The sequence below is a fragment of the Erythrolamprus reginae genome, unplaced genomic scaffold (genome assembly GCF_031021105.1).
Source record: "Erythrolamprus reginae isolate rEryReg1 unplaced genomic scaffold, rEryReg1.hap1 H_37, whole genome shotgun sequence".
Classification (NCBI taxonomy): domain Eukaryota; kingdom Metazoa; phylum Chordata; class Lepidosauria; order Squamata; family Dipsadidae; genus Erythrolamprus; species Erythrolamprus reginae.
In genome coordinates, this window is record NW_027248492.1 from 287,740 (window position 1) to 312,960 (window position 25,221).

Consider the following 25,221-nt stretch of genomic DNA (forward strand, 5'->3'; position numbering starts at 1 on the left):
CTTCTTTGTTCCTGGATGGGGTGGCACAAACTTAATTTACATAGCGACTATGTGTGTAATCTGGGGATTCTACTGGACTTGCATCTGCTGCTCAAACAGCAGGGGGAGGCCATGGCCAGAAGGGCCTTTTTGCAACTGTGGGTTGTGCGCAAGTTACAGCCTTTTTTTGCACTGAGAATCCCTACTCACTATCACTCATGCCCTAGTTACTTCCTGTCTTGAACATTGCAACATGCTCTACATAGAGCTGCCCTTGAAGGGCATCCAGAAGCTCCAGTTGGTACAAAATGAAGCAGCTGATATGGTTTTGTGCAGACTTTGGTGTGCATATGTATCACCTCTCCTGAGGCAGCAGCACCATTCCAGATTTAATTCTGGGTGCAACTCAAGGTGCTGGTTGTCACTTTTAAAGCCCTTCATGGCTTGGAACCATCCCTTAATTAATTAATAATAATTAATAAGATTTATATGTCGCTCCTCTCCGAGGACTCAGGGCGGCTTACAACAGCAATAACAATACAATACAATACAAATCTAAAATTAAGAAAAACAAGTTAAAACCCATTATTACTAAAAACAATCAATGCTACACAATTACACCACATTGAAATGCTACAAGTCAGAACCGGGGGGGGGGGATTAGTCCCTCCATGCCTAGCGACATAAATAAAGCTCTTCCCCTATGACATTGTTTAGTCAACGGGACCCGGAGAAGGCCAACTCTGTGGGGCCTAATTGGCCACTGGGATTCATGTGGCAGAAGACAATCCTGTAGGTATTCTGGTCCGATGCCATGTAGGGCTTTATAGGTCATTACCAACACTTTGAATTGTGTCCAGAAACTAATCAGCAGCCAGTGCAAGCCACGGAGTGATGACGAGACATGGGTGTATTTAGGAATGCTGGGCATATCTACCCAACCCACTAGAGCAGGGAGGTAAAGAGTGTGTGCATCCCATCCCCTAGGAAGAGACACCTGGTGGGACCCAGAAGAAGCTTCTCTGTGATGGCTGCCTCCCTCTAGAACACCATTCCCTCTGAGATTAGACTCTAACACTCTTTAGGAAGGCATTGAAGACCTGGTTCTGCCAATGAGCCTGGTTCTGCCAGTGAGCCTGGGGAATCCAGAGCAGGACACAGCCCATTAAATGGCTTGTGTGATGTGTTGTCACCAGGATGGGGGGCATTATTTTATTATTGTCTTCTATTTTTTAAAAAATATATGTTTTTATATTTGTATAAGTCACTTTGAGTCAGCATGTGCGAACAGGCAGCAATATAAATTTTCTAAAATTAATAAATAAAATAAATAATTATCACAGTTGTGTGTATCAATCTATAATCCACATCCCAATCAAATTCAGGCTTCACCCCTTCAAATTCAGTAATAATGTGTTTTAACTTGTTTTTCTTAATATTAGATTTGTATTGTACGAATCTCAAGTATAACAACTTTCTCAAGTATAACAGATATAACAACTTCCATTATATTTAGATTTGAAGAACACAAACATTATTAAATACAAATGTATACCTCAAGTATTTCTTCATACTTTTTCACTGTCCTTTGTAGATCATCATCCTTTTCTGAAATCTTTTTATACAGTTGAACTGTCTCTATTTGGTGACTTTCTATCAATTCAGATTCTACTTCCTGGGCTTTACCTATTTAAAAACAGTAACAACAGTGTTACTATGATTAAATTAATAAAATTAGCTTTCTATTTTAAACCTTTATCATTAATGGCTAAAATGTAAATAGCAACTATTGTACCTAAAGAATTTTTTAAAAATGTTTTTAAAAAGTTACAGGTATTTTTTGCAAACAAGTCTGCCATTAAAGTATATGCAAGATATTACAATATCTTCAAAATTTATTTTATTTTATGGCTTTTTAACAACTATTAGCAAAGAGTTAATGGCTGCTTTTCTCAATAAAACTTCCCATTCAAACAATTTAACAAACAGTGCTGGTTTGTTTTTCTTTGAAAAATAAATAAACTTTATGCATGGGCAGAATATCCAACAAGGCACAGTATCAGCATGAAGAACTTGGAGCTCTTTGCAAAGTCAAAGATCATTGAAGTGCAACACCTTAACAAACTAATCTGTAAAGTCCTACTATTTTTCTGACTAGATTCTGGTCCTAGTGGCCCCACGGGGGAGGACCTTCTCTGTGATGGCCCCGGCTTTTTGGAACCAACTGCCCCCAGGGTCCATACTACTCCCACCCTATTGGCCTTCCAAAAAGCCTTGAAGACCTGGCATTGCCAGCAGGCCTGGGGGATGTGCGAGTCAACATCTTGTTCCGGCTGAATCATATTTTGATTGGTCTATGTGAGGGCATGATTGTATTGATTAGTTTTGTTGTTATTATTTTTTGTAGTACAGTCATACCTCGTCTTACGAACCTAATTGGTTCCAGGGGGAGGTTCGTAAGACGAAAGGTTCGTAAGACGAAACATTGTTTCCCATAGGAAACAATGTAAAGTCAATTAATCCGTGCAACCAAAAAAAACCCCGCAAAAAAACCGCTGCCGCCCGGCTGTCACCTTTTAAAACAGCCTGGGGGCTTCTCAGCGACCTCCCGAACGCCAAACGCCAAACCCGAACTTCCGGGTTCGGCGTTCGGGAGGCCGCCGAGAAGCCCCCTGGCTGTTTTAAAAGGTGACAGCCGGGCGGTGGGGCTTCCCAGCAGCCTCCGAACGCCGAACGCGGAAGTTCGGGTTTGGCGTTCGGCTTCGGGAGGCTGCTGGGAAGCCGCCCGGCTGTTTTAAAAGGTCACAGCCGGGCTGTGGGGCTTCCCAACAGCCTCCCGAACCCCGAACCTTTCCTGAACTTCCGGGTTGGGGGTTCGGGAGGTTGCTGGGAAGCCCCCCAGCCCGGCTGTGATCTTTTAAAACAGCCGCGCGGCTTTCCAGCAGCCTCCGAACGCCGAACGCGGAAGTTCGGGTTTGGTGTTCAGCTTCGGGAAGCTGCTGAGAAGCCGCCCGGCTGTTTTAAAAGGTCACAGCCGGGCTGGGGGGCTTCCCAGCAACCTCCCGAACCCCGAACTTTTGCCGAACTTCCGGGTTGGGGGTTCGGGAGGTTGCTGGGAAGCCCCGCTGCCCGGCTGTCACCTTTTAAAACAGCCGCGCGGCTTCCCAGCAGCCTCCCGAACGTCGAACCCGGAAGTTCGGGTTTGGCATTCGTAACATGAAAAAAGTTCGTAAGAAGAGGCAAATTTTTTCTGAACCCCGGGTTCGTATCTCGAGTTGTTCGTAAGACGAGGGGTTCGTATCTTGAGGTACCACTGTATTGATTAGCTTAAGTGGTTTTATTGTTATTAATATTTGACTTTGACTTTCTATTGTATGATTTTATTGTAAGCTGCCCTGAGTCCTGTGGGATTGGGCAGCATATAAATCAAATAAATAATAAAAAAATTATTTACTAAATTGAAAATCTTCAAACCAAATAAAAATATTCCTAAGCAGAAATGGTGATAAATCCTCAGAAAAGTCAAGGTTATTTTTAAATAACAAGATGATTTCTAAAATTATATTTACAAGAACTCCAAACAGAAATACATTAAAAATAAAGTAAAAACAAAATGAAGTAAAATATTTTGTGGGATTGTCCTGAATCCTAAATAAAGGAAGATGATTGAAAGAAATGCACTTGTTCCTACTCTGCGTTACAGTTATCCAAATACCTACATAATAGGCCTTCCAGAATAAAACAATATTTTACGTTATTTTTCTATTGCTTATAAAGGATCACTTCTGCTCCAGGAATTGCACTATAGGTTACTTCCAGGGGTTGATAACCAAGAAAGGTACAAGGATTTATTAGAGAGTGTTTTATTTAAAAAGATAGACATAAAATAAACATCAGATAACAATAGAAAAATGATGGGGATTCATATTTTATGTTTTTTAATTGATCAGTATCTATACTGCCCATCACATGTAACTGTGAATGTTAACCAAATAAAACATATAAAAACCATAATCAAAGTTTTAAAAAGGGAATTAAGAAATATAAAAGCTAAAATGAAGATGGAACACACTAAACTAAGAGTGTCAAACTCAAGATCCAGGGGCCAAATCCAGCCCATAGGATATTTAGATCCGGCTATGGGGGAGCCATGGAAATAGGCGTTGGGACTTGCCCAATATACCTCTTCTCATTCGTTTGAGCCAGCATTCAGGGTGGGCTGTCCTCATCCAATCAAATAGAGGACCGAGTCTATCTATTTTTTGCTTGCCAGGATCCTTCCTCCTATGACCCAGGTTTGATGAATTTATTTATTATTTGGATTTATATGTCGTCCTTCTCCACAGACTCGAGGTGGCTTACAACATATAAAAGAACAATGGAAAACATCCTAAATCCAAATTTTAAAAAATTAAATTAATTAATCTAAAATCCCAATTCCTTAAAAACCAATCACTCTCATTCATACAGTAAAACATACATTCCAATCATCAGCCAGGGGCTAATGTCTGATGGCCCCAGGCCTGTTGGCACAGGGAGTCTTAGGCTCTTGCGGAAGGTGGAGAGAGTGGGGGCAGTACAAATCTCTGGAGGGAACTGGTTCCAGAGCCCCACCACCACAGAGAAGGCTCTTCCCCTAGGCCCCACCTGACAACACTGTCTGGTTGACAGGACCTGGAGAAAGCCGACACTGCAGGACTTGAACGGTTGCTGGGACTCCTGTGGCAGAAGGCGGTCCCGTAAGTAATCTGGTTGTATGCCATGTAGGGCTTTAAAGGTCATAACTAATGTGGATGCTGTCAAAGTCCCTGATGAAGACAATGTCTTCAAAAGGGGCTAAGTGCAACCCAGCCGTGTGGGATCACTCACAAACGCGAATCCTAGAAAGAAGACTTGGACACATTCTCTCTCTGGGTGAAGTGACACGGTATGAAGCCATGTACCTCTTTTTATTTGGGAACATAAGGAAATGGGGATAATTACACGTACATGTCAAGTGATACACAAACATCCAATAACATAACTTCAAACATATCTTTGAGTTCTTCCTTTTCTCACACCTAATTTCTTTGAAGCCTTCTGCCTTATCACAACTAATCTCCTTAATCACCCTCGCGTCCTGTATATGCTTCAGGCAATGTAAATCTCCCCCTTTGATCATATAACGTCCTGTCCGGAGTGATGTAAACTTTGTTTATCAGTGAGATGTTTATTGAGCCCTTTGGTTTCCCTGTTGTAATTACCAGGAATACAGACTAGGCAAGTTAGTGCCGTTCTATCCTGGCTTATAATAGAAGCAGAGCATTTTTATGCTAGATGTCTAGATATATATAATTATGATATAATCCTATTCTAACATTATGCTATACTGCAACAAACCAACACTTTGAACTGCATTCGGAAACCAATCAGCAGCCAATGCAGGTCCTGGAGTGTTGGGGAAACATGGGCGTATCTAGGAAGGCTCATGACTGCTTGCGCAACTGCATTTTGCACAATTTGTAGTTTCTGAACACTTCAAAGTGTAGAGAGCATTGCAGTAATCAAACCTCAAGGTGATAAGGGCATGAGCAACTGTGAGTAGAGACTACCTGTCCAAATAGGGTTGAAACTGCTGCACCAGGCAAAACGGACCAGTTGAAAAATGATGGTCCAAAGTCAGCTGTTGATCAAAGAGAACGTCCAAGTTGTGGACCGTCTCTGAGGGGGGGGTGTCAAAAGCCCTCCCCCCCCAAGTAATGGACAGACAGATGGAAGTGTCCTTGGGAGGCAGAACCCACAGCCACTCCATCTTGTCGGGTTGAGTCTGAGCCTGTTAACACCCATCCAGACCCTAACAGCCTCCAGACACTGGCACATTACTTTTACTGCTTCACTGAGTGGACACGGGGTGGAGATGTATAGCTAAGTATCATCAGCATACTGATGGTAACTCATCCTGTGTCCTTGGATGATTTCACCCAACAGTTTCATGTAGATATACAGAGGGGAGAGACCGACCCCTGAGGAACCCCACAAGGAAGGGACCTAGGAGTCGACCTCTGACCCCATGCTAACACTGGCTGCGACCAAACAGAGAGATAGGAGTCATCTGGTTGTATGCCATGTAGTACTTTATATGTCATAATCAACACTTTAATTGCGTTTGGAAACCAATCAGCAGCCAATGCAGGTTGCGGAGTGCTGGAGAGACATGGACGTACCCAGGAAGGCCCATGGCTGCATTCTGCATGATCTGTAGTTTCCGAACGCTCTTCAAAGGTAGCCCCATGTAGAGAACCTCAAGGTGATAAGGGCATGAGTGATTGTGAGTAGAGACTCCCTAATCATATAGGGCCGCAACTGGCACACCAGGTGAACCTGAGTGAATGCCTCCCATGCCACAGCTGAAAGATGGTGTTCTAGGGTCAGCTGTGTATCAAGGAGGATGCCCAAGTTGTGGATCCTCTCCGAGGGGGTCAAAAGTTCACCCCCTCCAGAGTAATGGACAGACAGATGTAGTTGTCCTTGGGAGGAAAAACTCACAGCCACTCTGTCTTGTCGGGGTTGAGTCTGAGCCTGTTAACATCCATCCAAACAAACAGTCTCCAGACACCAGGACATTACTTCCACTGCTTCACTGAGTGAACATGGGGTGGAGATGTATAGCTGAATATCATCAGCATACTGATGGTAACTCACTCCATGCCTTTGGATTATCTCACCCAGCGGTTTCATGTAGATATTAAACAGCAGGGGGGGGAGGACTGATCCCTGAGGAACCCCACAAGGGAGGGATATAGGAGTCCACCTCTAACCTCCTGCTAACATTGACTGTGACTGACCGGAGAGGTAGGAGCTGAGTGTCTCCCACTTTTAACCCCTCCAGTCGGCGCAGAAGGATACTCTGGTCAATGGTATTGAAAGCTGCTGAGAGATCAAGAAGCATCAGGATAGAGGATTGACCCCTATCCCAGGCCCACCAGAGATCATCTGTTAGTGCGACCAAAGCAGTTTTTGTGCTTTAACTGGGCCTGAATTCTGACTGTTGAGGACCCAGGTAATTGGCTTCCTCCAAGGAACGTTGGAGCTGGAGTGACACCACTTTCTCAACAACCTTCCCATAAAGAGAAGATTGGAGATGGGACGATAGTTGTTTAGAACAGCTGAGTCCAGGTAAGGCTTTTTGAGGAGGGGCGCATAACTCCTTGTAGGGAGATGGAAAGGGCCCCTCTCTCAAAGAAGCTTGACAATCTCCTGGACCCAGCCCTGTGTCACCTCCCTGCTGGCTGAAACCAGCCAGGAGGGACATGGGTCCAATAAACAGGTGGTAGAACTCACAGCTCCTGTGGCCTTGTCCACTTCATCAGGCATCACCAAGTCAAATTCCTCCGACACAACAGGACTAAAATGAGCCCCTGTCACTCAAATGACTCGTCAGCCAACCCGCATTCCAGTTGGAATCAAGGTCTGTCTGGATTTGGGCGATTTTATCTGCGAAAAACATTGAAATCCTCAGCACTACCCTGCAAGAGTTTGTCAAACCTAAACACCCCCCCCCCCGCAGATAAAGGAGGCAGTGAGTCACCTTAAACAGGGCAGCTGGGTGAAATTCTGCAGATGCAATCAAGGTGACATGATATGCGCATTTTGTCATTTTGAATGTCACTTTATAAGTCTCAACATGTGCTCTTACAAGTGTTTGGTCAAATTCAGATTTACGCTTCTCTAGACGTCTCTTCTGGCCTTTCATCTCCCGAAGTTCCTTAGTAAACCACAAAGATGTCACAAAGGCGCAATCCAGTGTAGATTCCGTGCCACAGCCGTATTCCAGGCCACAACAAGGGACTCCCTCGAATTGTGCACAAGTGAATCCGGTAGAACCCAAGCACCTACTGAAAACCCTCCGGGTCCATTAGGCACCTGGGGTAGAACCACCTAATCGGTTCTGCCTCCCTGCAGGGGTGAATTGGAGCCTTAAAATCAAGAAGTAGCAGAAAATGATCTGACCATGACAAAGGCAAGGTATCTAAGCCCCTTACATTCAGATTATTACTGAACTGCTCTGAGAGCAATACCATGTCAGGAGCATGCCTCCCCCTCATGAGTCAGACTCTGAATTACTTGAGTAAGGTTCATGGTTGCCATGGAGGCCATGAACTCCTGTGCCAGCCCAGAAGATTCACTGAGCGACGGTATATTTAAGTCCCCAAGACAATAAGTATTGGGAACTCAACCGCCAGCCTGGCTACCTCCTTGAGTAGTGCAGGCAGTACTGTTGACAGCCAGCTGGGAGGCAGGTACATGAGCAGCAAGCCCACCTGAATCCCTAGATCCAACTTTAAAAAGAGTGACTCACAACCTGCTATCTCAGAAGCAGCGAGCCTGCGTAGGCTGATGGTCTTCTTGGCTAATAAAGCCATTCCTCCCCCCCTTCCCTGGCATCGCAGCTGAAAGCAAACCTGAAAGCCGGCTGGACATATTTCAGAAAGAGGAACTCCTCCCTCTGGGCCCAGTTCAGTTACACATGCCAAGTCAGCCTCCTCACCCATAAGTAGATCCTGGATAAGAGAATCTGAAAATTAGATTTGATGTGGCAAACTGTTGACACTGGTAAGTACCTGTTCGACTTCTATCCACTTATCATAAGAAAGGCATATAGCTGAAAAAAGGGCCATGGACAATTCAAGGATGGGACTGAATGCTGATTCCACCAAATAAGAAGACGTGTATCAGGTAAGTCCCAATGCCTATTCTCAATCCTGGTTGGAGCCAGCATTCAGGATGGGACATACCAAAGCCTTGAGCCCCCTAGGTGGGAACTGTCAGAGGTAAGCAATTATGAAGTACTGTTCACCACTTTTTGCAAAACCCGATGGCCAAAGGCTGCATCTACAGATGTATATGAGTCAATCTTGTAATGTCTGATAATTTGTGAAACCTAGGTGGTAGCTTGACACATCTCATCCAATGAAACTTGTATACCCTATGCAGCTGATGTAACGGTTCTGCGAGTGAAGTGGGCCATGATGCTGGAAGGTATGGGCAAGGCTGCTAGTTCATATACCTTGGCTATGGAACTCCTAAGCTAGTATAGGATAGGGCCTAAGGAATGAGGGTGGAAGGCCACAAAGAGAGCTTCCATCTTACAGAAGGAGTGAATGCAATCAATGTAAATTTTGAGAGCTCTGCAGACATCTAAGGAGTGCCAACATTGCTCCAAGGAATGAATTGGTGTAGCACAGAATGATGGCAACAGTAGCTCTTGGAATCTATGAATCACCATGTTTACCTTTGGGAGAAAGCTGGGGTCCAGGCGGAGGACCACTTTGTCAGCATGGAAAATACAAAGGTCTCCCCTAACAGAAAGAGCTGAAAACTCCCAAATCTGCCGTGCTGATGTGATGGCGACAAGAAAAGTCACTTTGAAAGAGAGATGCCATAAAGATGTTTCTCTGAGAGGCTTGTAGGGAGCCCAGTAAGGGATGACATGACCCAGGGGAGGTCCCAGGTAGGGTAGTGAAGCAACACCAAAGGATGATGATTGGAGGTACTCTTCAGAAAACATCTAATAGTGGGAAACTGAATGACTGCTCACAAGAAAGCACCAAGCTCCAAAGGGTATTTGGGGAAAGGCAAACCTTGTTGAAAGAATAGAAGGATTGAAACCTTGTTGCAAGAATAGAAGGATCTTGGGCAGAAGAATCTGACTTGCACCGGGCACAGAACTTTCTCCAAGTATATCCGGTAGGTCAACAGGTGACCGGATGCCTGGATTGTGAGTATGATACCCTGATCAAATCCTGGCAATTCAGATTGTGCTGTTTAATAGAAGGTGGTTAGTTGGAGTCACACAGGGGTTAGGTATGCCAAGGCTCCCTGGCTGAGCATGCCTGCTGAATGAGGCAACTGCCATAAGCGGGCGGCTGAAATAGCCTGGAGACCTGCAAACCAGGCATTGTGTGGCTAGAATGGAGCCAGCAGGATGACCTCTGCCCGTTCTTGGAGAATTTTCTGGATCAGTTCTGGAATGACTGGAGGGGGGGTGCGTATAGAAGGTCTGCAGGCCAATTGCTTCTGAGGACATTCACCCCCTACACTCCCCAAGATGGGAAGCAAAAAAAGAACCTTGGTGGGTGGGCAATGTGAGGAGTCATGAACAGGTCGACAAAAGGGAATCCAAAACGTGAGATCTGGTGGAACAGGGAGGAATGCAGACACCATTCTGCTTGATTCACTGTGGACCTGGATAGTGAGTCTACCTGGGTGTTTGTGGCCCCAGATATTTGTCTGCCATTAGAGGAGGTGTTTCTCCGCCCATAGACCCAATTTCAGTGTCTCCACCATGAGTGATTTGGATCAGTCCTGCCCTGCCAGTTGACATGTGCTTTGGCTAAGATGTTGATGGTGAGTAACAGCATGTTGGACCCTGATAACTAGTGTTGAAATTCTTTAAGATTAAGAGAGACTGCCTGCAGCTCCAACCAGTTGATGGAATGTTGGGCTTCCCTCTTTGATAATCGACCCTGTGCCATCATGCCCTGGGTGCAGGCTCCCCAGCCTAGGAGGCTGGCATCCAACATTACCACTGACCTGCAAGGAATTAAAAAAAGAGTGCCTTTGGAGATGGCTGAGGAATATCACCAGGAAAGGGAAAATAGAGCTGGTGCTGGAACCAGGACCTTGCGGGACAATGTGGCTTAACCTGACTTCTGAAAAGGCAAAGGAAACCATTGTAGTTCCCAGGAGTGTAATCACGCCCAGGGAGTAATAGCAATGCACAATATCATTTTGCCTAACAGAGTTGCTAGAAATGCTAAGGGAACCCTACTCTCATGTTGGATCTGACTTACCAATTCTTCTATGCTAACTCACCTTACAGCGGAAAGAAAAACCTGACTACGCAGAGCCAAGAATTGTGTCCAAATAGTTGGACACAGAATGTTGATGGAGAGAGATGGCTTTTTCCCCATATTAATGGAGAAGCCATGTAATCTCAAGGTAAGCATAGTAATATTGAGGTGCAGGAGGGCCAGTTCCTTAGAAGACAGATGCATCAGAATGTTGTCTAAGTAGCACTGGATGCGAACTGGAATAGATCTAAGGTGGGCTGCCAGAGATGCTAGTATCTTGGTGAACACCAGAGGAGTGGGTGAGAGACAGAAAGGGAAAGCCCTATATTGAAAGTGTTTGTGGGCATAGCAGAAACGAAAGAATCTCCGATGGTGCTTGTGGATGGAGATGTGGAGGTAGGCTTCAGTTAAGTGTAAAGAAGACATGAAACCCCCTTGGTAAATAGAAGCCAGAATGGAAGAAAAGGGATGCATCTTAAATTTTCAATATTTCACATAACAATTTAAGCATTTTAAATCAAAACATTTAAGCATTTTAAATCTCCATCCCCCTGAGGACTTGAGAACCATGAAGAGCACAGGGTAAAAACCTTGCCCCTGTTGTTCTTGCAGAACCCTCTGAATAGTCTTGATGGAGAGAAGGTGCTGAACTGCCTCATCCCTCAGACACCTCTTAGAGGGAAACTGTGAGACTGAACAGATAATAAAGGACCTGTAGGAGATGGAAATGAAGTCTAGGGAGAGGCCGAATTGATTTTCTAAACCAGGCACCTGAGTGCTGGCTTCCCAATGAAAGGTCAATTTGGAGTGTCTTGATTGTCTGCGAAACTGCTTTCCCCTGCCCGCCCTGTCCTCTTGGGATGGCTGGCAGAAATAGCAATGACCTGGGGCCCGGAGGAAGAAGAAACCCTAGTCAGCCATTCAAAAGGGCCTATGGTAGAATGGAGACAATCAAGGAGAAACCTTCCTGACAAGGGAGGGAAGAATCTTCCTCCTATCATTGGATTCCACCAGGAAGAAATTCAGCACCTCCCCAAATAGGGATTTGTCTTTTATGGGTCCCGACGCCAGTCTCCATTTGTGGCGGGAGTCTGCAGTCTATTGGCAGAACCTTAGAGACAAAACGTGAGGCATGCAATGAGACATCCACCAGGAATTGGGTGGCAGCAAAAAAAATTGAGCTCCTGTTGAGCTCTCAAATTTGTGGAAGTAATGTGGTCTTGAATTTGATGGAGCCAGATTACAGTGATGTGGGCAAAGGAAGCTGAAGTAAAGGATGCCTGATATCCCAGGTGGCGCCCGGTGAGGTTTCGTGAGTGCCTGCTCCATCCATGTATCTTCAAGCTCCAATAGTTCCTCTGCTTCCCACGGCACGGTGATGGAAGAATGCAGTGCTTTAATTGGATCATCCACTTGTTGTACATACTCCTGGTCAGTTGGAGGATGATGAAGAGCTTGAGGACTCTGATACAGATAGTGTTTATGAATTAGTGGTGGGCCCTGGGTTACAGGTATTACAACGGGTGGCAGGCCAGCCACAGGATGTTGCTGTGAGTGCAGAATCTAGTGAGAAAGAAACAGACATTCGCTGGGTTAATCCTCAATTCAGAAGGGTCCAAAAACGCAAGGAACAGGTGTTAGGAAAACGATATTAAGGGGAGGAATGGGTTAAATACTGGAGTGGTGTATTTGGTACGTCAGGGGGCCAATGGGGAAGAAGAGTGGAGTTTCAATGTTGTAGTGCTAAAATGAAATGTGTTTCCATTCAGCTCCGGAGCGAGCAAGTTCATTCTGTGTTATTTTACAGTCATTCCTGCTGTTTTTGAATCATGCTGTGAGTACATAAATCTTGGAAGACGAAGGAGGCTGAAAGGAATGTATGTGGAATGTAATTAAGAGAGATAAGGGGAGAAAAGGAATGTGCTAGTCTGAATGGCATTTTGAATACGGAAGTGAAGAAAATAAAAATGGAGTCTCTTTGTTTATGAAATACTGCATTTAGTAAGAGTTATTTTTAATAGCTAAAGTTCTACCACAAACCAGAACACCAGTGAAGGAACAGAAAGTAGATCAGATAAATCTGATGTTACATTGAAGTTTGTCCTTAGAGGATGTAGAAAGGTCAGATGCTGGAGCGACCCATTGTAGTTCCACAGTATCTATTGTGGTTAGCTCTGGCCCAGCTCCTGCCCCAAGGATTGTGGATGTGGGGGAGACATCCACATGCCGCAGGCCTGTTTTGCTCCCGGTGGAATTTTGCTAACGAAGGCTCCTCTGACCAAGAAAACATGAGTGATAGGGAGGAGGATAGTGTGGCAGACAGCTCAGAAGGAGATCAATTATCTTTCTCCTCCTTGGATTCGGAACAAGAGTTAATGATACAGCCACGCCTGCGGAGAGCAATGCATAGGCAGCAACAACTGAGAGATTATTATCAAAGAAAATGAGGCCACCTGTGGTTGGGTGGGGCTGTGGTAATTAGTGAGGCTGCTATAAAGAGCAGCGTGTGGGTTTGGCCATTGTGGAGGATTATCTGATCATTGTGTTTCATGCCTGCCTTGCTGACTTTGACCTTGGTGTGTTGCTTTTTCCCGGCTTTGAAACTAAAGCAGAGTAAAGGATGTTTCACTTTGTGAAAGAAGAAGGACTGTGAATTGCCTCACAGCTGCAAGCTAAGTATCTCAGAACTGCTAAGGGACTTGTACCAATTACCAGTTTGTTTGGAGACGAGTGCTCTTTGCTATACAAAAAGAGGGCTTAGTATAAGTGAATTTTCATTATAAAGAACATTGTTTTGAATTTTCAAACGTGTGTGTGTCTGAAATTTGTACCTGTGAATTTTCGTGAGGATTCTACCAGAGAGCCCAACAGAACAGTATCTAGGAACAATTGAGGTATAGGAACCATGTCCACCTCAGGTCTGGATTCAGAGAACAGAGGAGCAGAATGAGCTGTCAAGGGAGCAGTTGGATCTGCAGCAGGACGGGGTTTTTGCGCATTCGTCGGTGAGTGTAGATGCTCTGCTGAACGCTCTTCAAATGAGAAAGTAAACATTGGATTTTAAGTCCTGTCGAACCTTCCGAAGTCTCAAATAAATTGAACTAAGTAAAAAAGCTATAAATTTGGAATCAGGAAATACCTTGGGCTCATCGAAGGAGAGAGAAACAACTTGGAAACAACCTGTTTTCCATTCGGAACTGTGAGTAAATAATAAGCTAAGAGGAAGAGATAGGGTTTCAAAACTGGAAGAAGAAAGGGAACAGGACCGTCAGTGTATAAATATGTTAGAAGACAGATTAAGAAGAGCAGTGTATAAGTATGTTAGAAGACAGATTAAGAAGAGTCTGCGGAGAGGAGCGGCATACAAATCTAAATACAAATACAAATCTAAATCATAAATAAATAAATAAATAAATTTATATCTGAGGGGTTTTAAAGCGGATTTTGCTGATAGTAAAAACATGATCCAAAATATCCAGCAATGGTTTAAGGAGTATAAAATTGAAGTGTTGGATCATGAAATAGAGCGGGCATATTGGGTTTTTGGAGCAAGAAGAGATGCAAACCAATGAGACATCGTAATTAAATTCCTCTCAGAAAGAACGGCTGAAACAGTTTACAAAGAACTAAGAAAAATCACTAACCTTACTTTTAAAGGAGCCTCGATTCGGGTTTTAAAAGATTTGTCGGTGTCAACTCTGCAAGCAAGAAGTCAAATGCGTCCCATAATAGAGGCTTTGTTTAAAGGAAATGTGTGTTTCAGCTGGCAGTATCCGGCCATTGCGGTGGTGTTTCAGGAGGGAAGAATGTACCGAGCAAAGACATTTGAAAAAGGAAAAGAAATGCTGGTGAAATTCGGTCTGAATCTGGATTTACAGCAACAGGCAGGAAAAACAACAGAGGCGTTGGAAGAGGGGGGTGCAACAGGAGGAGGAGGGAGCTAAGATCTCATGGAACTTTTGCAATCAACATTCCTCAGTAAACAAGCTCTTTTGGGGAAGGAGAAAGAAGCATCGGAATCTTCCAACATGGAGGCAAGAGTCACGAGGCAGAAAAAGAAATGAAATGTTTGTAAAAATCTTTGTTTTAACTGTTTTAATGGTTTCATATATTAAGGGGAAAAGTTAAGGTTTGGTCTGTTTCAATTCAATATTTGTTTTAACTTTAATCAAATTAAGGGAGACTTTGGGAGGGGGGGTTATTTCCAACTCTAAAAGGGTGTTTGGGGGGGCATCAATTTCGGTGGAACCATGCCCCCTTACGGTGCCTAACCAAAGAAGCGAATGTTTTTTCCGCTTTTCATTCATTGTGAGAGAAATTCGGGGGGAGGCACCTGGGTGGGAAGATTCTTTTTAAAAAAATATATATATTTATTAATTTTTTTCCTTTCTTTTTTTAAAGTACATAGTCATATTTACAGATGAATCTACATCGTATATACATTCCTATCGACATTGTCTTCTAATTACTTTTAGATTTCTTGATGCTTTATTCCATTGCTTCTTTTAAGTTTCTTTTTTTTGTCCATTGGTACCATTTTGTCCAGGTTTCATAATAGTCCGATTCTTTTCAATTATTAAGTTCCATTGTCAATCTGTCCATCTCTGCACAGTCATATATTTTCTTGATAATCTCATTATCTTCAGGTATTTGCGGATTTTTCCAGTTCTATGCAAATACAATTCTTGCAGCTGTTGTAATATGCAAGCTTAGATATTTTACATTTTTAGAATAGTTACCTCTCATAATACCCAATAAAAAAAATTCTGGCGTATATTCTATTTTTGTATTTGTTATTTGACACAACCAATTATTTATTTTTTTCCAGTATTTTCTTGTCTCTGGACATAACCACCATAGGTGAAAGAAGGTGCCTTGAGTGTTTTTACATTTCCAACACATTGGGCTGTAATTTTTATGCATTTTAGCTAGTCTTTTGGGTGGAAGGTGCCAACGGTATAGCATTTTATATTGGTTTTCTTTATATATTGTGGATTTTGTTAATTTAATATTTCTCTTCCAAATCTGTTCCCATTCCTCTATATATATATTATGGCCTACGTTTTTCGCCCAGGCAATCATTGTACCTTTAACTATCTCCTCTGGTCTTTCATATTCCATCAGATATTTATATATTTTAGATATTGCTTTTTCTTCCGGGCCTATCAATAATTTATCTAGTGGTTGGGTAATTCTTTCTATACCTGATTGTTCCATATCCTTTTTATATCTAGATTGAATTTGTAGGTATGTCCACCAATCTATATTTATATTTTGTATTATTAATTCTTCCCTACTTTTGAGATTACAGTTTATATCTAATATTTCTTTATATTTAATTTTTTTTGTCAGTTCTATTGTATTTGGATATATTAGAGCTTCCATTGTGGATAGCCAATTTGGTATTTTTATATAATGTTTATGTCTTATCTCTTTCCATGTTTTGAGTAAAGACTGTCTGATTCGATGCCTATTAAAATATTTTGGTATTTTATCTCCTATGTCCCATAAGTAGGCATGCCAACCTTTATCCAAATCATGACCCTCCAATTGTAAAATTCGTTTATTATCAAGATTAATCCATTCTTTTATCCACATCAATGAAGCTGCTTTATAATACATTTTCCAATCTGGCATTCCGAATCCCCCTCTATTTTTAATATCTTGTAAATCTACTATCTTTACCCTTGATTTTTTACCTTGCCATATGAATTTCGATATTATTTTATTTAATTCCGTAAAAAATTTAGAGTTCAGTTTTATTGGTATGGTTTGAAATAGGTATAGAAACTTCCGGTGGTGACGTGGGGCACAGCAGCTGGAAGAGCGATCTCCGCTCCCCAAGGCTGCTTTATTTTCCGTTTCTTGGAGACCCTTCGAGGCATGGAGACTGTAGGTTGAAGTGGGGAAAGAGGAGCAACCCGAGCCACAGCGGGGGCGAAGGCATTCGCTCGTTGGAGGCACAGGGTATCCTTTCTATCCAGGACGGAACATCTGCCAGACTTGTCATGGCGGCCTGAAGCTGTACTGATCTGCATAAGAAGGAAGCTTTTATAATTCAGATGAATAGCATCAAGGAATGCCTTTAAAAACACTTTGGTCAATTGCTGAGGAGGCCGATCTGCAGCAGCAAGAAAAGACTCCACACTTTGAATAAAAGCGGCAATTGTAAGGAGGAGGTGAAAAGACGCAACGAGGCATTGAAAGTCCGAGGTCGGAAGGGAAAGGAAGGCAAGTGAAAGTTGTTTTAAAGAGCCCGAGATCCCGGACAGAGAAACCACTTTGTAAATGATTTAAATGCTTTAAATTGCTGTAGAAAGTATCGAAGATACAGTTTTTTGTTCAGGTTTGCTTAAATTTATAAACCAAAGACTTTAACAACGTTGTATTTTGAAGAATAATTCTTATAAGAAAAGAGGAAGTGACTTGACAGAAAGAAGACAGCGGACATCTTAACAAGGGAAATGAACGCTGAACAATAATAATTAATAGCTTCCCAGACGTGAGGAACTCGATCCTTGTCCTTATCTCATAAGCTCAAAATAAGACATTAAATTCTATTAATTTATTCTATTAAGAAACAGTGAAAAAAGATATCTGATACCTGTTAGATCTAAAAAAAAAAATATTTGCAAAAACTTTCAACTTATATGCTGAAGCAACTTCTATGGTATAACAAACAATCTGCTCATACAAACAAGTAGAAAATATATTTGATACTTATTTAGATATTTTGATACTGATTATCATTTATTGTATTTATTGTAACTTTAATCTTGAATGTGATTCTAAGTATTACTATAACTATATCAAATAGAAAATATAATTGTTATTGATATTACTATTATAATTAATTCAATTTAGATCATTATAAGCTAAAGTTATAAGTTATTTCAATCTAATAATAATAATAATGTATACTGAGATATAGTACAAATAGAGTATTGATTTTATAAAGATATAGGTATTTTTCCTTTTGAATATTCAACTATCCTTTCTTTCCTCTCTTCTATCTAGTAGAAACCATATATACTTTATATATATTTTGCTCTGTTGTTCTTTTCTTTCTTACTTTTTTACTTTTCCTACACTTTACTTAAAGATTAAGTTAGTCACATTAGTTAAGTTAGTTACATTGAGTATTTAAAACTGAACTATATAGCCTAAATAATTTAGATGGTTTAGATAGTTTAAATAGATTTGGATATTTGGATATATTTATAGGTTATTAGAGATTGAATAATAATAGATTTAATAGTACTAATAGATTGTTATATATATTACTTATGGGATATTGAATATTATTGTTTATATTTAGTTGATATTGATATAAGAAGAAACTATATTAGAAATAATTTTAGAAATTATTTAGTCATATTAATAGCTATAAGCTGAAAAAATAATAGAATATTGTGTAGAGGATTTGATGAATGGTGGTTTGGGATAGAATATATGATATATTAGAAAAGCAAAATAAAATATTGAAAGAAATGTCAACCACCAATACAACCACAATGGCTACAAAAGGAGGTAAAAAACAGCAAATAACAGGGGCCACTGGAGGTGCATCTCCAGCAAGTCAAAAATCTATTGAGGAGATATTTAAATCAGAGAAAGCAGGGAAAAGCGAGAATACAACATTATTACAAACTATGAATTTAACATTAAATACGGTACAAGAAACAATGGTTAAACTACAGGAAATGATGATGCAGAACCATACCGATCTAAAATCAGATATTTTGAAGTTAAATACCAGTATGGAATTGATGAGAGGAGATATTAAGAAACATGAGGATCAAATTAAAACGGTAGAATTCAAGACAGAATGTAATGAATTTTTTTTAGAAAAAATAGAACAAGGAACAATTAAAGCTCAAAAAGATCTCGAATATCAATTAATAAATTTAGAAATGGATAGGGCGTCTTATTTTCTGAGGTTCCAAAACATCATAGAAACAAGAGATGAAGATATAGAAGATAAAATAGCGGAATTGATAGGAGATATACTCCAAAAAGATAAAAATGAGGTTAAAAACGAAATAGACGAGGCTTTCAGGATACAGACAAACTATGCCCGACACCACCATCTGCCTAGGGAAATACTTGTTAGATTCGCAAGGAAAAAGATAAGGGATAGTATTCTTATGGCTACAAGAGGGAGGACTTGGCCATACAAAGAAAAGGAGATCAACATATTAAAACAGATACCTAGAAGAGTTAGGGAGCAAAGAAATGACTACAAATTTTTGGCATCGACTCTAAACAGAAAACACTTAAACTTCAGATGGATCATCCCTGAAGGAATGATAATAACCTGGGAGGGAAAGAGGATCAAGGTAGATACATTAGAAAGAGCACAGGAAATAAATGAACAATTGCAAGGAATAGAGGAAACAATTGAGACAGAAAGTGAAGATAGATCAGAAGGAATAAGCCAAGAAGATAGACAGGAAGAGAGGGAAGAGGAAGGAAAGGAAAGACCTAAAGAAAGTAGAGACCAAATCCAAAAAGAGGAGGGAGTTAAAATTAGAAAGCAGACGGCAGTAAAAACTAACAAGTAAAAACAAAAGGAAGGAAAACAACTAAGAGAAACAACAAACTAAACAAATGAATAAAGAAATTAAATTGATTTTGATAAATATTAAAGGATTAAATTCCCCAGAGAAAAGAAGGAAAATATATACAAAATTAATTAAAGAAAAGGCAGACATAATATGTCTTCAAGAGACACATATAAAAGAAACAGAAAAAAAATACTTAGAGAATACAAAACTGGGAGTATTATATACATCATTAGGAAATAAAAAAAAGAAAGGAGTAGTAACGTATATTAAAAAAGAAATAACAGCGAAAGAAATTTATTCAGATTTGAAAGGAAGACTCTTAATTACAGAAATCAAATTAAATGAAAGGAAAATAAATTTAATAAATATATATGCCCCAAACAAAAAACAAAAAGAATTTTATAAAAAACTACATGAAAAGATATTAACACTAGAAAATAAAAACATTTGCATAATAGGAGACTATAATGGAATTATAGATAAAGATAAAGATTATAAGAAAAGTAAAAATAAAAATACAAATAGGACTACACTGCCCAACACATTCAAAGATATGATAGAAGAATTAAACATGACAGACTTATGGAGGCTGACGCATCCAAAAAAAAAACAATATACATTTTATTCAGCGCCACACGGATCCTATTCAAGGATAGATATGATATGGGCAAATAGTGAAATATTACGAGACATCGAAACAGTCAAAATAGATACAAATGTTTGGGCAGACCATAACCCACTAGTTGTGATTTGGAAAGGGACTAAAAATCATAATAGAAGATGGAAATTAAATACAAATATATTATTAGAAGAAGAATATAGTGAAAGAATTATAAAAGAGATTGAACTTTTTATAGATGAAAAGCAAAAACAACCAACAACCATCCAGAACTTGTGGGATACTCTCAAGGCCTATATAAGAGGTATCACTATAGCATATAACATAGAAAGAAATAAAAAGAGGAGAAGGGAATATAATGTGATAATAGAAAACATTAAAAAATTAGAAAAGCAACATCAAGAATCACCAGAGGAAAAAGAAATATATGAATCTTTATTGGGATATAAACATGAACTAAACCTAATAGACCAACAGGAATATAGTCAGAATATTAAGCTAGCCAGACAAACATTCTTTGAAAATGCAAACAAACCAGGTAGATGGCTGGCACACAAAATTAAGAAAGAAAAGGAAAATAGGATGATACATCAATTAACGGATGTAGAAGGGAGATTACAACACAATGAACAAAAATTAGAAGAAATTATTATACAATACTATGAGAAATTATACTCACAAGAGGAAATAGACATAACTAAAATAGATAAGTACTTGCAACAAAATAATGTGATGAAAATAAATGAGAAAGATAGGGAAATGTTAAATAGAGAGATTACCCCAATAGAGATACAAGATGCAATTAAAAGACAGAAAGGTAACAAATCGCCAGGTCCAGATGGTTATCCGGGAGAGTATTATAAACACTTTGGACAGACTATAGAACAACTACAGTTAAAAGTTTACAATGAAGCACTATTGGAAGCTAAAATACCTGAAACATGGAAAGAGACATATATCACCATGATACCGAAAGAAGGTGCCAATACAAATCAAGTTAGTGACTACAGACCAATTGCTCTTCTAAACACCAATTAAAAACTTTTCACTTCAATATTATCTGAAAGATTAAAGAAAATACTAAATAAAACTATACATATTGATCAGAATGGTTTCCTACCATTGAGACAAATCAGGAATAATACAAGAATTGTATTAGATACAATTGAATACTATGAAGCACATCCTGATAAACAAATTGCAATGATCTTTCTGGATGCACAGAAAGCCTTCGACAATGTGAATTGGCAATACAGTATATGAAAAAGTTAATAAAGCAAATGGAATTCGGCTCTAAATTTGAATTGCTATTAGACAACATATATTCTACTCAGAAGGCCAAGGTAATAGTCAATAATGGAACAACAAAAACGTTCCAAATAAATAAAGGGGTTAGACAAGGATGTCCGCTATCTCCTCTACTTTTTATACTGGTACTCGAAACTCTGTTAAATGAAATCCGTAAAGACAATAATATTAAAGGAACAAAGATTAAAAAAAGAGGAATACAAATTGCAGGCCTTTGCGGATGATTTAGTTTTCTTTTTAGAAGAACCATTAGAGTCAGGGCAACATCTAATTGGAAAAATAGAAGAATATGGAGAAATATCAGGCCTAAAAATCAACAAACAAAAAACAAAATTCATGACAAAAAATATGACAAATAAGCAAACCAAGGAATTAGAAACCGAATTGGGATTCACTAGTACGAAAAAAATTAAATATTTAGGAATAAATTTAACTAATAGATGTTCAACAGTAAAAGAAGATAACTATACAAAACTAGTAAACCAAACCAAGGTAGAATTAGAAAAATGGAGTAAGCTACAATTATCACTGATGGGAAGAATAGCATCAATTAAAATGAGTATACTTCCGAAATTTCTGGGTGGGAAGATTCTTTTATAAAAATGAAAAAACCAACAGAACTCTGGGTTGCAGGAGGGAAAAATGTTAAATGGAAATATTATGGGTGATCGAACAATTATGGTATTAAATATAAATGGTCTTGCATCGCCTTTGAAAAGGTATAAGTTATTGAAATTAGCGAAAGAAAACTATGTGGATTTTTTATTTCTTACTGAAACCCATAAGGGAAGGAAAAAGACGGATAAATTGATTGAGAGTAAAGATTGGAAATATATTTTTGAGTCTAGAGGAAAAACAAATAATAGAGGAGTGGCTATATTAATAAATCAAAGAAATGCTTTTCAGGTGACACAAACAAAAGGGGACAAAGAAGGAAGATTATTATTTTTAAAAGGAAAAATTAATCAAAGGATGATAACGTTAGCGGTAATATATGCTCCAAATGTAAATGCTAAACAATTTATTATGAATGCAAAACGTAAACTGGATTTATTTTCAGAGGGGACGGTGATATTTGCTGGGGATTTTAATGTAGAAATAACAGCCAATAACAAAGAAAAGAAGCAATTAAATTTGAATAAGTTAAATATGATAGACTTACATGCTGATAACTTAAATAGAGGAACATATTATTCAGTAAGACACAATAAGTTTAGTTGCATTGACTATATATTTATGAACAAAACAGGAAACATCCAAGTTAAAAAAGCAGAAACTAAAAGTAATTGGATATCTGATCATGCAGCCATAACGGCAGTTATAAAAATAGACCCCATTAGTAGACAAAGAATTTGGAGATATAACACAATTGTCTCAACAAGTGAAGAAAATAAGAAAAAAAATCAGAGAGATATTCAGGAATTTTATGAAATAAACCAAAATGATGGAATGAGGCAGTCAGTTATCTGGGACATAAAGAAAGCAGTTATTAGGGGTAATTTAATTAGTATGGAGTCTTATATTAGAAAAAGTTGGAGGATGGAAAGGGAAAAAAGAATAAGGGAAATAGAATCAAAAAGAGAAAATTTGAGAAAAACCATAAATAAAGAATGGAATGATCTGTTAAAACTTAAACAAAGACAATTAAAGGATATAGAGGAAGAAAACTGGAATAATATGAGAACAGCAGTGAAACAGAGAATTGAAATATGGGGGGGAAATCAGCATTACAAATGGTGAACTATCTTAAAAAAATAAAAGAAAAACTAATAATAAATGGCCTGAAAGATAAAGATGGAGTAATGAGATATGGTAATAGAGAATTAGAAAATGTAATAAAAGAATTTTATGCAAAACTGTATGAAAAAGAACATGTTATGTTACAAGAAATAGAGGTTAAAGAAAGGCTGAATGAAGAAGAAAGACAAATGTTAAATGCAAATATAACAAGGGATGAAATAATTAAAGTGGTAAAAGAGTTAAAACCTGGTAAAGCACCAGGCCCTGATGGATTTACAGGTGAATATTATAAAACGTATATAGAAATTTTGTTACCGCATTTGGAGAAATTGTATAATAATATCCTCATAACATTAGATGTTCCACAAACATGGAAGAATTCCGAAATTGTAACAATTCCTAAACCAGATCGAGACTTAAAAGAACCAGGTTCCTACCGCCCAATTAGTCTGCTAAATCAAGATTATAAAATTTTTATGAAAATTTTAGCAAATAGATTGGAAAATATATTACCAAGGAAAATTGGGAAAGACCAGTATGGTTTTATAAAAGGAAGAAGATTATATGAGCCTATTAGAAATATAGTGAATGTGCTGCACCATGCCACAAAAACTAAAAGGAAAATGGGATTACTAAAGCTAGATGTCTATAAAGCTTTTGATAAAATAAATCATGAGTATTTGTTCCAATTATGCAATAGTTTGAATATGGGGAAAGGGTTTCGTCAAGTAATAAAAGAAATATATAAGCAAAATACAGCCTACGTTAGAGTGAACGGAAATAGAACGGAGAAGATAGAAATAAATAATGGGACTAAGCAGGGATGTCCCCTATTCCCGATGCTTTATGCAATGGCAATTGAAATGTTAGCTAATAAAATTAGAAAAGATAAACAATGGAAGGGATTTCAAATAGGAAAAATGGAATTAAAATTAAACTTATTTGCAGACGATGCCATAATAGTTACAGAAACACCAATAGATATGATTAAAAGAATGATCACAATACTTCAGGAGTTTAAAAACCAATCAGGGTTGAGAGTAAATATGGAAAAATCAGAAATTATTTGTTTAAATACTGGGCCTAAAGAACAAATTGAAATACGGAAGGTATCGGGTCTAAAATTGGGTAATAAGAAAATGAAATATTTAGGAGTACGGTTATTAAAGAATCCAGAAAGAATGGTGGAATTTAATTATAATTTAATATGGAAAAAAATTCAGAAACAAATTAAGAATGGAGAAATAAAAATTTGAGAAGATTGGCTAAAGTAAGAGCATTAAAGATGATGATTATCCCAAAAATGTTATACATTTTACAGGTAATGCATGGAACCTTCCCAATAAGAAAATTAAGAGAATGGGACACCAAATTAAATGTGTGGATAGAAGGTAATAAAAGACCAAGAATTTTTAAAAAATGGTTGATAGCTACGGAAGACGGGGGGGTTGGGAAAATCCCAGCTTGGAGTATTATAGGGATGCATATCAAATTGATAGGCTAATGGAATTACAATTATTAGAGGAAAAACCATGGGTAGAATTAGAGAAAGAAATTAATGATATTAAGAATCAGGAATTATTATTTAGGAAATGGAATAAGGTAGAAATAAATAGATTATTAGACCCTACTAAAGCGATAATAGAGAGTTGGATGAAATAGCAAGATAAATTGAAAATGACAAACTCTAAATTAGCAACGCTGCATGTGATAAATACAAAGAAAGAAAGTAACCTCACAAAGATAATATGGGGATTAAGGAGGAAAGGTATACAGAGAATAGAACAGTTATACAAAAAGGATGGAAGAACTAATAGAAATGAAATGGAGAGGTGCCTTGGACAACAAAATTGGTTACAAATCAACGCAATAAGCACATATTTAAGTAAAAGGGAAAATAAAGAAATATTCATTAGACAAGAAACGAATTTAGAGAAGATATTAACGGAAAAGTGTAGGAATATAAAAGCACAAACAGGTAACATATATAGAGAACTATTACAAGCAGAAGAACAAGTAGTAAAAGGATTGATGAGATATTGGCGGGATGAATTAGAAATTGATGAATGGGATATGGAAGGCATAATTGAAAATATTAAAAGAATTAAAAACACAACAATAAGAGAGATGAGAAGAAAAATACTACATAAATGGTTAATACACCAGTACAATTAGC

The 25,221-nt window shown here is 38.8% G+C and overlaps 1 protein-coding gene across 6 annotated transcripts in view; it reads right to left on the reverse strand.

Moving 5' to 3' along the window:
* LOC139155637 (golgin subfamily A member 4-like) overlaps positions 1-25,221 on the reverse strand; it is a 160,611-nt gene that overhangs the window by 95,838 nt on the left and 39,552 nt on the right. For 3 of the 6 annotated variants that reach the window (XM_070730852.1, XM_070730854.1, XM_070730853.1), the window contains exon 3: positions 1,535-1,665. The exons of the other annotated variants lie outside the window; for them this stretch is intronic. In XM_070730852.1, the coding sequence (XP_070586953.1) occupies positions 1,535-1,665 (131 nt within the window). The remainder of the gene's footprint in view (positions 1-1,534; positions 1,666-25,221) is intronic. 6 annotated transcript variants of the gene reach the window in all.